This window comes from Leucoraja erinacea, chromosome 1 (assembly GCF_028641065.1).
Source record: "Leucoraja erinacea ecotype New England chromosome 1, Leri_hhj_1, whole genome shotgun sequence".
In the NCBI taxonomy this organism is placed as follows: Eukaryota; Metazoa; Chordata; class Chondrichthyes; order Rajiformes; family Rajidae; genus Leucoraja; species Leucoraja erinaceus.
Window position 1 is genome coordinate 47062082 of NC_073377.1, and position 14014 is coordinate 47076095.

The 14014-nt window shown below is 40.4% G+C and overlaps 1 protein-coding gene across 1 annotated transcript in view; it reads right to left on the reverse strand.

Annotated features, from left to right (window-relative positions):
* Positions 1-3656: 3656 nt before the first annotated feature.
* Positions 3657-14014, reverse strand: part of LOC129696242 (integrin alpha-1-like) — a 100494-nt gene continuing 90136 nt past the window's right edge. The window contains exon 7 of the mRNA XM_055633951.1: positions 3657-3848. Coding sequence (XP_055489926.1) covers positions 3672-3848 — 177 coding nt within the window. The 3' untranslated portion in view covers positions 3657-3671. The remainder of the gene's footprint in view (positions 3849-14014) is intronic.

Genomic DNA, 14014 nt, shown 5'->3' on the forward strand with positions numbered 1-14014 from the left:
CGCTGCATCTCCCCCTTTCCCAATCGGCCACCATTTAGATAATAGTCTGCTTTCCCATTTTTGCCACCAAAATGGATAACCTCACATTTATCCACATTATACTGCATCTGCCAAACATTTTCCCACTCACCCAGCCTATCCAAGTCACCTTGCAGTCTCCTAGCATCCTCCTCACAGCTAACACTGCCCCCCAGCTTAGTGTCATCCGCAAACTTGGAGATATTGCCTTCAATTCCCTCATCCAGATCATTAATATATATTGTAAATAGCTGGGGTCCCAGTACTGAGCCTTGGGGTACCCCACTAGTCACTGCCTGCCATTGTGAAAAGGGCCCGTTTACTCCTACTCTTTGCTTCCTGTTTGCCAGCCAGTTCTCTATCCACATCAATACTGAACCCCCAATGCCTTGTGCTTTAAGTTTGTATACTAATCTCTTATGTGGGACCTTGTCGAAAGCCTTCTGGAAGTCCAGATACACCACATCCACTGGTTCTCCCCTATCCACGCTACTAGTTACATCCTCAAAAAATGCTATAAGATTCGTCAGACATGATTTACCTTTCGTAAATCCATGCTGACTTTGTCCAATGATTTCACCACTTTCCAAATGTGCTGCTATCCCATCTTTAATAACTGACTCTAGCAGTTTCCCCACTACCGGTGTTAGACTAACTGGTCTGTAATTCCCCATTTTCTCTCCTACTCCCTTCTTAAAAAGTGGGGTTACGTTTGCTACCCGCCAATCTTCAGGAACTACTCCAGATTCTAAAGAGTTTTGAAAGATTATTACTAATTCATCCACTATTTCTGGAGCTACTTCCTTAAGTACTCTGGGATGCAGCCTATCTGGCCCTGGGGATTTATCGGTCTTTAATCCATTCAATTTACCCAACACCACTTCCCGGCTAACCTGGATTTCACTCAATTCCTCCAACTCCTTTGACCTGCTTGCTATTCCGGCAAATTATTTATGTCTTCCTTAGTGAAAACGGAACCAAAGTAGTTATTCAATTGGTCCGCCATATCCTTGTTCCCTATGATCAACTCGCCTGTTTCTGACTGCAAGGGGCCTACATTTGTTTTAACTAATCTCTTTCTTTTCACATATCTATAAAAACTTTTGCAGTCAGTTTTTATGTTCCCTGCCAGTTTTCTTTCATAATCTATTTTTCCTTTCCTAATTAAGCCCTTTGTCCTCCTCTGCTGGTCTTTGAATTTCTCCCAGTCCTCCGGTATGCTGCTTTTTCTGGCTAATTTGTACGCATCATCCTTCGCTTTGATACTATCCCTGATTTCCCTTGTTATCCATGGATGTACTAACTTCCCTGATTTATTCTTTTGCCAAACTGGGATGAACAATTTTTGTAGTTCATCCATGCAGTCTTGTAGGAGGTAGTGACAGGTATAGTGAAGGTATAGCGACATCTTCTACGTTTGCAGGGGAAGGTACTTGGGGAGTGGGTGGTTTGGGTGGGAAGGGATCGGTTAAGCAGGGAGTCGCGGAGGGAACGCTCTCTGTAGAAGGTGGAAAGGGGTGGAGATGGGAAAATGTGGCTAGTGGTGGGATCCCGTTGGAGGTGGCTGAAATTTTGGAGGATAATTTGTTGTCTAACTGTTGTCACAGCTGGCAGCATGTGTCAGTGCTAGTCTTCCTCATCCCCATCATCATCTTGCTCATTCACCACTTCTTCCTGCACTGAGTTCAAAACCTGCCCCCTCCTATTGTTTCTGCAGACTTTAGGTATGTTACAAAACTTACCTTCAGTGATGCTGCAGTTCTGCCGCTGCCCTTGTGTGTAACTTTGGTGCCTTTGAGAGGGGGCGGGTTTAAAATGCAATTTTTCTGCAGCCTATTCAAATCGATCTCTGTTAGGCTGTTTAGTTGCTAAAGAAAAATCGCTTCGACTGCCGTTTTATTAAGTTTATTAAAATTAGCGCTGTATAATTTAATTGTTAGAATAAATTAAAAATCATATTCTAAAGCCGTGAACGCCGACAACGGGACGGATCTCACGTAGGGGACAAGGCAAGGTAGGCTGTTTTTACATTAAAAAGTGCTTCTTAAGATGCCTTTAATCAAAATTTCAAGTTGCGAGAAGGTGACTTGGAGCCCATCCGAACCGGCAGTATTTTTCGTGCCAACATGGGCTTCAAAATCACTGCAACCGCAACGTTCCAAACCAGCGCGTTCCACAAAATCCCACTCGCAAGATGATTTAAATGGCCATTCATTTACAGCAATTAAACACTAAATTCCTTCCATTTGGCCTATAAATTTATGACAATGAGATTTTAAAATCATGTTATATTGTGAATTCTTGTGTGAATGTTATTTGGACATTTAGGTTATTTAAAAATGTAAATCTTTTTTTAAGAAATGGATAGATGTTTAGATCTAGTAATTGAATTTTGGAATTAGCTACAATTGGGTAACTAACTAATTATCTGCTTTAATTTCAGATCATCCAAGTAAGATTGTTTAATATTTGTTTCAGAATGCTTCAATCTATAATAACTGAAAATTTATTTCAGTTCTCTTCATTTTTAATAAAGTTATGGCCATTTGACTGTCTTTGATCACAGCTTTTGTGTTAAGTCAATGGAAAAGCAATAGGGAACAAGATGCTAATTTCCGAGCATGAAAATGGCCATAACCTTTTTTAATTCTGAAGATATGAAAGTAAATTAGGTGTCAAATTAAACTTATTTTTATGCTTTATCTGATGGGATAAATTGCAGACTTGATTTTTAATATCTCAAAATTTTGTAACATTGCTACAGACTTACACCAGAATTCCAGCCATCCTTGGATGAAGAGGATCTATAGCTTGTATAATATGATGTCTTACTTTATTTTGCAAAAGGTGGCCATCCTGGATTCCTACCAGAACTCACGAGCCAGTTTTAGAAGAGTCGTTGGTTTCTCGAAGGAACCAGCTCCAGCATAACCAGTATGATGCTCTAGGCTGCATATGGAATGTTGACAAGGTATCTTAACCACATAGATACTGTGCACAGATCTGAATTGGTTTGACAAGGAGAAACAGGCCACTAATAGTAGTGTCATTGCTTACAAAAAGAATCAGGCCAAACCTTTAATTTCCTGATGTTTTTGAATGAGCTTTGGTCCCTGGCATTTAGATCAGTGGTTTAGATATTATATGTTTTGAATATGAATGTTGAAATAGCATATCGCTATTTTCAAAACAATAAGACAGTCATAGCTGCCATCGCATCATCACGACTGCAACAACATGCCCAAATATTTGTAAGAAAAATTATCACAGAAAATAAATTAATTTAACTATTTCTCCTCAAATGATTATGGATTATGGTTCATAGTTAAAGACCTTCACAACAGCTACACATATCATTAACTTAAATACTGGTAGTTGGACATCTAAGTACTTTAATCTGCTTCTTACTCAGCGAGAGAAAAATACACCCATTGGAGACATTTACTTATTACAATGGCGTGCTCCTACTCTCTGAAGCCAAAGTCTAGGCTATACTTCGTGTATCTAACACTATGCACTTTAATTTGTAGACCTGTAATCTTTTGACTATGTGTGGCATACCGGAAAATATAGAATATTATAGCAAAATGTTTACAGCCCATAGGAGATGGGGTTTTTTAAATAAACAATTAATATACTACATTTACAAGTATTCATATTATAAAGCAATTGAGTACTAACCTGGCATACTCAATTCCAAGAGCTGTCTTTGTCTCATTTCCACCCCATTGTTTTATCTTTTTAGCAACTTCGAGGAGATCTTCTGTTGTGTTGTATTCGTTGAGACTGACTTCATGTGTGACTTTGTAGCCATACTGTATAATTGCAACCTAAATTATAGGTGAGTAAAAGAACATTACAGCAATTGAAATTATAAGCAATGGTCTTTCATTTCTTCTAAATGCCAAAGAACATTGGAAAGCAATGTAATTGTTTTCTTATGCCAGAAGAATGGCAGTAGGCTCCTTTGCTGCTTGCAAAGTAAGTCTGTAGTATTTAATATAGCATTCAAAACAATAAATCTTATGTTAAATCACAACAATGATCTGGGGTTCAGTTTACAAAAAAAATGCTATACTTTTAAGATTCAGATTACTTTAATACGGGTCTGCACCATTGCCTTGCCGCTTCGAACAATTGGGTCTAAGAATCATACACTGCCCTCTTGCTCTAATTTGGATATACTATCAAAAGGATCAGCATTTAGATTAAAGTGCACCTACACAGTTGTGGCCATGCAGAAGAATTATGGCATGGTTTTGCAAGTTGGGGAAAGTCTACAAATGCTGCATGATGACTACAATATAAGATGAGAGAGAGAGAGAGAGGTGAAGAAGACAACTCAGAATATAAGAATTGTAATACCACCAGCCTCTTTATCCAGCAGGAAAAACATTATTGGTCAGTAGGCTTGGTGAGCTGAATAAACTGGGCTGCAAACTGCAGCAACAATGGCAACCTGGAATTGGGGCAATGTCAAAGTAGATTCATTTATCTTCCACAAGCATGAAGTGTAACAGTTCTGTGTAGCTAATAAATACTGTGGATGAATGGAGGGGGCATTTGTACACCCCTGGCTCATCCATGAGTGAGCATTCCAGAGATCTTTTGTGCCGTACAAAGTAGAAGTTATCCCATAACTCCGCAGTTTCTTCACTGGCAACACTATCTATCTCACTGCTTATGGCTTATGCTGAATACCCAGCCACAGGATGGATTTGGCAATATTATTAATGGAAAATATATTCAGAGAAAGCGATTGAAATAAACTGGTGGAATTGGTACTGTTTGAGTGTTGATATGTTTGAAGATTTCAGTATTCGTGTACGCAAAGCTCCCAGCAGGCAGGCCTTGGCTGGTAGGGGAGAAGCCGCAAGCCCCTGCTCATCCCCTGCGGCCAGATTCACAAAGACCCAGCGGGCTGTGGTCGGTAGGGGTGAAACCACCGAGCAGGCCCTGCTTGTCCCCGAAGACCAGAGACTGGGGAGGATGGAGTCGGCGACGGGTGGGGAGCAAGGAGATGGTAGGAGATGGACCACAAGGTACACAAAAATGCTGGAGAAACTCAGCGGGTGCAGCAGCATCTATGGAGCGAAGGAAATAGGGACGTTTCGGGCCGAAACCCTTCTTCAGACTGAAGGAGATGGACCACAGTCTGGCCTACCGCACCCTCAAGGTTGGCTACGGGTGGCGCCCCGGGGGCACAAAGGTGGATGGGTGAGGAGAGGGACGTCTGTTCGCTGGTCGAATCAGACATCCAAGGAAGGCAATGGCTGGAGACCATGCAGCATCCTGCGGCTTGCCTGGCCTTGAAGCCTCTCATAAGATCTAGAGCATGGACTGGACATTGTAAATGGCGCCAAGACGTGGTGCCTCATCCATGCAGGTTCAGTGGACTATTTCTGTATACTTTGCTAATCTGGGATTGTGCTTACGTTTGGCAGAACTCTACTAGACTGTATGTAAGAAAAGAATTTCAATGTGTGTTCATGTGACAATAAAGAACCATTGAACAAATCGTCTTGCACAAATATCTACAAAAAAAAAACAACACAGGAGTTAAGTCTAGACACAAGGAAATGCAAGTGCTGGTTTACCAAAAAAGGATACAGTGATAATGGAATGTTTATCTGATTAAGGATAGTGTAATGAACCAAGATAGGAAAGATTTCTTGAAATTTTACAAAACATTTTACATTTTCCACTCAAGGACAGACCAATGCCATATCTAGGCAAATTGAAAATTCTAAAGCAAGATTCAACGTGAGAGCTTCTGAAAAACAGCAAATGTCATATAGTGGAATTTAGAGTAAGAAGTGGAAAGGGAAAAGAGCAATCATAAGTGAAATGACTGAAACTGCGAGTTATTTCTATGTGAAAAGCAGATTTAGCCGAAAAGGGCTGGAAATAAAAATTGATGGCTAAAATAAAGAATGAAGAGGAGATAATTATGGTGCAAACTTGTTGCGGTTTTACACGTGAGAAATGAAGACATAGAAATTTTGAGTTCCCAACATGAATGAAGAAATTGAGCAAGTTGATGTAGGGAATGGAGACATAAAGAAAATAGGGTTGAAAATATATCAAATAATTGAGCAGAAGCCAGAATGTGCAGAGCAAATGAAAAACAATAGAAATAAGCAGGACTATAAGGGCCAATGGGAAACAAATACTTAACCTAAAAGGTAACAAAAGAACATTTCATGAATACCGTATAGGGAGCAAATGGATGCTGAAGCAATAGTGGGAGGAAATGTTTTTTTCTTGTGGAAGCAGTTTGAGGTGCTGAATAAATGCTTCACATTTGGGTTATAATCGAAGAGGATGCATTTGAGAAACTCAAAACGTATGCCAGGATGGTGTAAATGATTCATATGGTGCTGTCATTTTTTTACTGTTTAATCTAATATGACAGAACATTGGCATAGTCCTTGTTGGTGGTGGTGAAGAATTGTGTCACAAGTCACAAATTCAACTGTTTTCAAATAGAAGTGGTAATTTTTGATGGGTGAAAAGCTTCCTCAAAGCATGAATGTTACTGGGCTGTTAATACACATGCACATCACCGCATATGGTGTTTAGCTTTTATTCTTGCAAGGCACATGCTGCAAACTCTTTATAAATACTACATTCCTGCCAAATGTTTACAACATGAAGATAAGCAGAGAGTGATTATATTTCAAGAAGATGCCTTGAAAAATAAAATGAGTGGAAGGAGATGGAAGTTTGGCACAGCACTGTAAATGGGAGGTTGTTAGAGCAGATTCCTCTTGGAACAAGCTGTCTTGTTCAGTTTCCTGTGTAAGAAAAGGCAGCTGATCAAGACCAGATGTACAAAAGCTGCATTTATATGAAACAGAGATTGTAACTTGTAAGTTACAGACTCCTGCTGCAGATGCTTGTTTCAGCACTTTCACCAAATATTGTAATAATGCCACCAATAGTAATCGACAGAACTATCTGTGATTTTTGCAGTAAATGAACATATTGATTTTTATATAAATTTATTTTATGTATTGGAACACAATATAGAGGAATAAACAGTGAAACCTACGGCTGCCATTTTTGTTGTTGTTTTTGTTTTAGAGATACTGCTTGGATACAGGCCCTTCGGCCCACTGAGTCCGTACCGACCAGCGCTCCCCGCACATCAACACGACATGAGGACAACTTACACTTAATATCAAACCAATTAACCTACAAACCTGTAAGTCTTTGGAGTGTGGGAGGAAACCGCAGATCATGGAGAAAACCCACGCGGTCATGGGGAGAACGTACAAACACTGTTCAGACAGCACCCATAGTCGGGATTGAACCCGGGCCTCCAGCGTTGCAAGCGCTATAAGGCAGCAATTCTACCGCTGCACCACCATGCCACACTCTATTTCCGAAAGATTTCAAATGTCCTTGGCATTTGCATTACCAACATAATTTGGTTAAAGAAGGTTGGAAAGATGTGAGCATGTTTGAGTGGAGACCTGATAGATGTATAGAAATTGTGAGAGCCATAGATAGGGTAGACAGTCAGGACATTATCCCCAGGCTGGATATGTCAAAGACTAGAGGGCATAGCTTTAAGGCAGAAGGGAAAAGCTGAAAGGAGATGTGTGGGGTAACATAGAGGATGGTGAGTGCCTGAAACACGGTGCCAGGGGTGGAGGTGGTGGTGGCAGGTAGACAGGGGCATTTAAGAAGCTTTTAGATAGGATGTCTATGCTGGGAATGGAGGGAAATAGATTATGTGCAGGTAGAGGAGATTAGATTAACGGCATCATGTTTGGCACAGACAACGATATCCAGCGATAGCTGTATTGTACTTTTATAACTGGTTCTCGTAAACTCCTTGGAAAAGGCGGAGACTCAGTGGGCTGAAGGGCCAGTTTCCACGCTGTATCTCTGAACTGAACTGAACTAAGGAATACAGCCATGCTGGCCAACCTCATCATGTAGAATGACTCCTGACTAAAGTGGCCAAGCAAAACACTCGTATTCTCATAGGGATTTGGGATATGCATTAATGTCAAACTTGCTGGCAATGTAAGCATCACAAGAATGAGTCCTATTAAATGTAACAGAAGAAATAAGAACTTCTTTCTTACAAATGCACATTTTTTCTGTTATCAGTCTCACCTAAGAAACTTTGAAGCACTGTGTCAGGCATTTATTGCAAAGGGGAGTTATGCAAAAGGTTATATCTGTGAATGTAAATCCACTGAAGCTAACATAAGATAGCACAAAATAGATTTGTAGAGAAAACATGAGACACAATCCTTTATAGGAGATAGAACTTTGATGTGAAATATGAGAAATTGCAATAAAAGTAGTTGCAGCTTGTGTTGGTGGGATGTAAAACCTTGACAATTTAGTTTGTCCAAGTTGGTTTGGTTGAGAAATGTTTGGACCCTTGCCAGGGTGTGTGGCTGTAGTTCCCTTAATACATTTGTGGCAAGGATACAAAAACAGAAGTTTGGAATCAAGTGGCTTCCGACATTGTTGGCGGGTTGAATAATACTTCTGGGACAAATCTCAATAACTTAGCAGTTATACACCTTGAATATTTGGCACTCTATGGATGAATAAACTGCTTCAGTAATAGGCAATGTGTTTTATTTTGTTGCTAGACTGAAATGAACTTTCGAAATAACAATGTTTTGGACAAGGAAGCACAGAAATGCTGTTTAACTTACTCATTGACTAGAGAAAATGTGTACTTGAGGACCGTTTCTCCAGAAGGAACACTGGGGCGTTAACCTAGATCGGGCAGAATGTCTGTCTGGACAAGATTAAGTAATACAGATTTTGAATTAGATCCAAGACTTTAACACTGCATTGTCTTGTAAATTTGCCTTATGTATATTAGTTAGCGAAGATCTCCTGCTGAATGTTTTCAGTTGGAAAAAGTAAATAGTTCACCAATATTACATTACACTAGGCAAGCAACATATGTTGAATTGAAACAATATGGCTGTGGGTGATGTGAATAAAACTGGCTTGAAATTATTTTTAGAATTTGACCAGTTTTCTTCAAAAAAACTTTATTGTATTGTCCAAATGCACAACACCATTTCTATATTCACTTTCACAGTGCTGTAGCTGCACACATTTGACATCTGATTTTTTTGACAAGGCATTGACAGTGATATTTCAAGAATCACTAGAGACAGGAGAGGTCCCAGATGATTGGAAAATTGCCAATATTACCCCGCTGCACATGAAGGGAGCAAAGCAGAATAGTGGGAACTATAGGCTGGATAGTCTGACTTTGGTGGTTGGTAAGATAAAGGATGAGGTTAAGGAGTACTTAGAAGTTCACAATAAAATGGGCTGGAGTCAGCATGGCTTTATGAAGGGGAGGTCTTGTTTGACAAAACTTGCTGGAATGCTTTGAAGAAGTAAATAGCAGGACAGACAACGGAGAGTCAGTAAATGTTGTTTACAGATTTTTAGAAAGCCTTTGATGAGGTGCCCACATAAGGCTGCTAAGGAAGATGAGAGCCCATGGTATCAAAGGGCAGATGTTAGCATAGATAGCAGGTTGGCTGGATGGCAGAAGACAAAGAGTGGCAATAAAGGGGGCTTTTGCTGGTTGGCTGCCGGTGACTAGCGGAGTTCTGTAGGGGTCAGTGCTGGGGTTGCTACTCTTCACGTTGTATATCAATGATTTGAATGAGGGGATTGAAGGCTTTGTGGCCAGGTTTGCAAATGATACGAAAATAGGTGGAAGGGCAGGTTGTGTAGAGAAAGCAGGGTGTGGGCTGAGAAGTTGAGGGGCGGAATATAGTGTAGCAATGTGTGTAGTAGGAATAAAGGTATAGACTATTTTTTAAATGGGGAGAGAATCCAGATATCAGAGGTGCAAAAGGACTTGGGAGTGCTGGTGCAGGACTCACAAAAGGTTAATCTGCAAGTCGAATCGGTAATAAAGAAAGCAAACTCAATGCTAGCATTTATTTCAAGAGGGCTTGTATACAAAAACAGGAATGTGATGCTGAGGCCGCATTTGGAATATTGTGAACAATTTTGGGCACTATATCTGAGGAAGGATGTGCTAGCTCTTGAGAGGGTCCAGAGGAGGTTTACAAGAATTATTCCAGGAATGAGTGGGTTAGCATATGATGACGTGGAAAAGCTTTTCCCACTGAGAGTAGTTGACGTGGAAAAGCTTTTCCCACTGAGAGTAGGGAAGATTCAAACAAGGGGACATGACATGAGAATTAAGGGACTGAAGTTTAGGGGTAACATGAGGGGGAACTTCTTTACTCAGAGAGTGGTAGCTGTGTGGAATGAGCTTCCAGTGAAGGTGGTGGAGGCAGGTTCGTTTTTATCATTTAAAAATAAATTGGATAGTTATATGGATGGGAAGGGAATGGAGGGTTATGGTCTAAGCGCAGGTATATGGGACTAGGGGAGATTATGTGTTCGGCACGGACTAGAAGGGTCGAGATGGCCTGTTTCCGTGCTGTAATTGTTATATGGTTATATGAATGCTTGACAGCACTAGTCACTGGAGTTTAGAACGTTGAGGTGGGATCTCATTAAAACTTGCAGAATAATGAAAGGCTTGGATAGAGTGGATGTGGAGAGGAGGTTTCCACTAGTGAGAGAGCCTAGAACTAGATGTCATAGCCTCAGAATTAAAGGACATTCTTTTAGGGAGGAGATGAGGAGACATTTATTTAGTCAGAAGGTAGTGAATCTGTGGAATTCTTTGCCACACAAGGTTGTAGAGGCCAAGTAAGTGGATATTTTTAAGGCAGAGAAAGATAGATTCTTGATTATTACATGTGTCAGAGGTTATGGGGAGAAGGCAGGAGAATGGGGTTAGGAGGGAAAGATCAGCCATGATTGAATGTGGGAGTAAACGTGATGGCCTGAATGGCCTAATTCTACTCACATCACATAACGTTTATTTTGGGTTATGTGGCAGCAAAAACAGTTTAAATGGTTAATCGAGATGCTGGACCCTTTATGGAACTACAGAGCATTGAAAGTGGACATAATCTCATATCTCACTATTCCAATCACAAGAAATAGCACAGCAAAGAACTAAATATAAAACTACAGCTGGAGATTTAATGCTGGCTCAGGAAAATGAATGCATCCATTATGAGAAGCAAATGCCATTTAATCGACGCATGCCTGCCAGTATTCTTTTCAAGCTTGGCCATGGCACACACTGTGTAGTCATTTCTAGCAGTAGATGGATTGTAATACTTGAATTGGTTACAATAGTATTTAATGGTGTCAACTATAGTTCAGTCATAGCAGCTAAATCCACGAGTTTGAAGGTTACAGATTCAAGTTCAATTCCAGACACTAGAGCAGTTAATCACACACTACACTCCAGTCCAGCAAAGAGAAAACGAAGCAACATTATGAAGGTGCTATCTTACAGATGAAATATTACAAATGAGGTTTCCCCTCAATTTGTTGTAAAAACATCTATTCAAAGGCAGAAGTGGTGAGCTCATTCTTGTTTTTCCAGTTAATATATAATCTTCAACCAATACTTTTAAAGATGGTTGGGTGGTCTTTATTTTATTTCTATTTTTGTGATCTTAACATGTGAATGTTGACTGAATCACTTCCTAAATAACAATGAAGATTCAACTTCCAAAAATACATTTCATTCCTTGTAAAACGTTGAGATCCTCCAGAAAGCAGCAAGCAAATGTTGTCACCTATTGTTGTGCTTATGCAGGACACATGTACTGACATTATAACTATTTTATTTCATTAAGCATATCTTGCCATCACTGCTGCTTAAATCACATGGTACTCAAACAGGTATGTGTTGTCCACAAAAAGCAGAATAAATCCAATCTGCGTAAGTACTTTCTAACCCACTGATTCTTAATCATCAGGAAAGTGATAGAAAATATCATTAACTTTGCAACTAATTGGCACTTAGCAATAACTTACTCCATTATACCCGGTTTGGATGTCAGCAAGACTACTTAGTTCTAAAAATGTAACACTGAGCTGAATTACAGATGCGAGATGAGAGTGCCGGGCCATGATACCGAGGCAACATTTGATTAACTGAGGCATCATAGGAGTCCTGGTAAAACTGCATTCAAATGGCCATTAAGAAGAAAACACCATCATGGTTGGATATAACTTTTGCAAAGGAAGATGATGGTATTTGTTGGAAGTTAATCACCTCAGTCTGTGATTTAATTACTAGAATTTTTTAGAGCAATGAATTAGGCCCATCCCCTTGTTCAGCTGCTTTATCAATGACCTTTCTTACATCATTAGATATGAAGTAGGTATGCTTTCTGATGATAGTGTAATGTTCAACTCCATTTGCAGCTTCTTGGGAAATATAGTCTAAACCTGCATGCAGTTGACTATGGCAAATATTAGACAAGGCCTGTTAAATGGCAAGTAACATTCACACAGATGCCAAGCAATGACTGGTTCCAGAATGAGTCTAACTGCTCTGAATGTTGTGAAGGATAAGATGTATATGGTTTGGATAGACAGAGGCTGATAAGGGTTAGTCAACATGATTTTGTATGTGGGAAATGATGTATTACAAATTTGATTGAGTTTTTTGAAGATAATAAATGAAAAAGATTGATCAGATGAAGCCGTAGATGTTATATTTCTGGTAAGGTGCCACACGTCAGGCTGTTAGGGAAGATGAGAGCCCATGGTATTAAAGGGAAGATGCTAGCATAGTGGATTGGCTGGATGGCTGAAGGCAAATAATTGCAATAAAAGGCACTTTTCCAGGTTGGCTGCTAGTGATTAGTGGAGTTGCAAAAGGGCCAGTGCATGGGCCGCTTCTCTTCACGTTCTATATTAATGATTTGGATCAGGGGATTGAAGGCTTTGTGGCCAAGTTTGAAGATGTTGCTAAGATAGGAGATGGGGCAGGCAGTGTAGAGGAAACAAAGATCCTGCAGAGGACTTGGACAGGTTAGGAGAGTGGGTAGAGAAGTGGCAGATTAAATTCAGTGTAGCAAAGTGCAGAGTTATGCATTTTGGCAATAAGAATAAAGATGTAGATTATTTTCTGAATGGAGAGAGACCAGAAGTCGGAGGTGCAAAGGGACTTAGGAGTGCTATTGCAGGACTCCCAAAAAGTTAATTTGCAAGTCGAATCAGTAGTAAGAGAAAGCAAATTCAATGCGAGCATTTATCTCAAGAGGACTGGAATACAATAACAGAGATGCAATGCTGAGGCTCGCTAAGGCGCTGGTCAGGCCGCTTTTGGAGTACTGTGAGCAAATTTGGGCCCCATATTGGAGGAAGGATTTGCTGGCTCTGGAGAGGGTCCAGAGGTGGTTTACACGAATGAGTGGGTTAGCATATGAGGAGTGCTGTACTCACTGGAGTTTAGAAGATTGAGGCGGAACCTCATTGAAACTCGCAAAATAATGAAAGGCATAGATAGAGTGGAAGTGGAAAGGATATTTCCACTGGTGGGAGAGTCTAGGTCCAGAGGTCATAAGGTCATAAGTGACAGGAGTTGAATTAGGCCATTCAGCCCATCACGTCTACTCCGCCATCGAATCATGGCTAATCCATCACTCCCTCCAAACCCCATTTGCCTGCCTTGACCTTATGCCCTCTGGTCCTGGACTCTCACACCAGTGGAATTATCCTTTCCACATCCACTCTATCTATGCCTCATTATTCTGCAAGTTTCAATGAGGTCCCCCCTCAACATTCTAAACTCCAGTGAGTACAGGCCTTCTCCCCATAACCTCTGACACCTGTACTAATCAAGAATCTATCAAACTCTGCCTTAAAAATATGCACTGACTTGGCCTCCACAGCCTTCTGTGGCAAAGAATTCCGCAGATTCCACCTTCAGAAAGAAAATTCTGCTCATCTCCTTTCTTAAGTCTCCTTCCTAAAACAACGTCCTTTAATTCTGAGGCAACTTGTTCAGTTACGTGATTCCCAAATGTGACCACCTTAGCGTGACCACTGTAAGGTCTGAATGACAATAAAGGAATTCAATTCAATTCAATTCAATTAA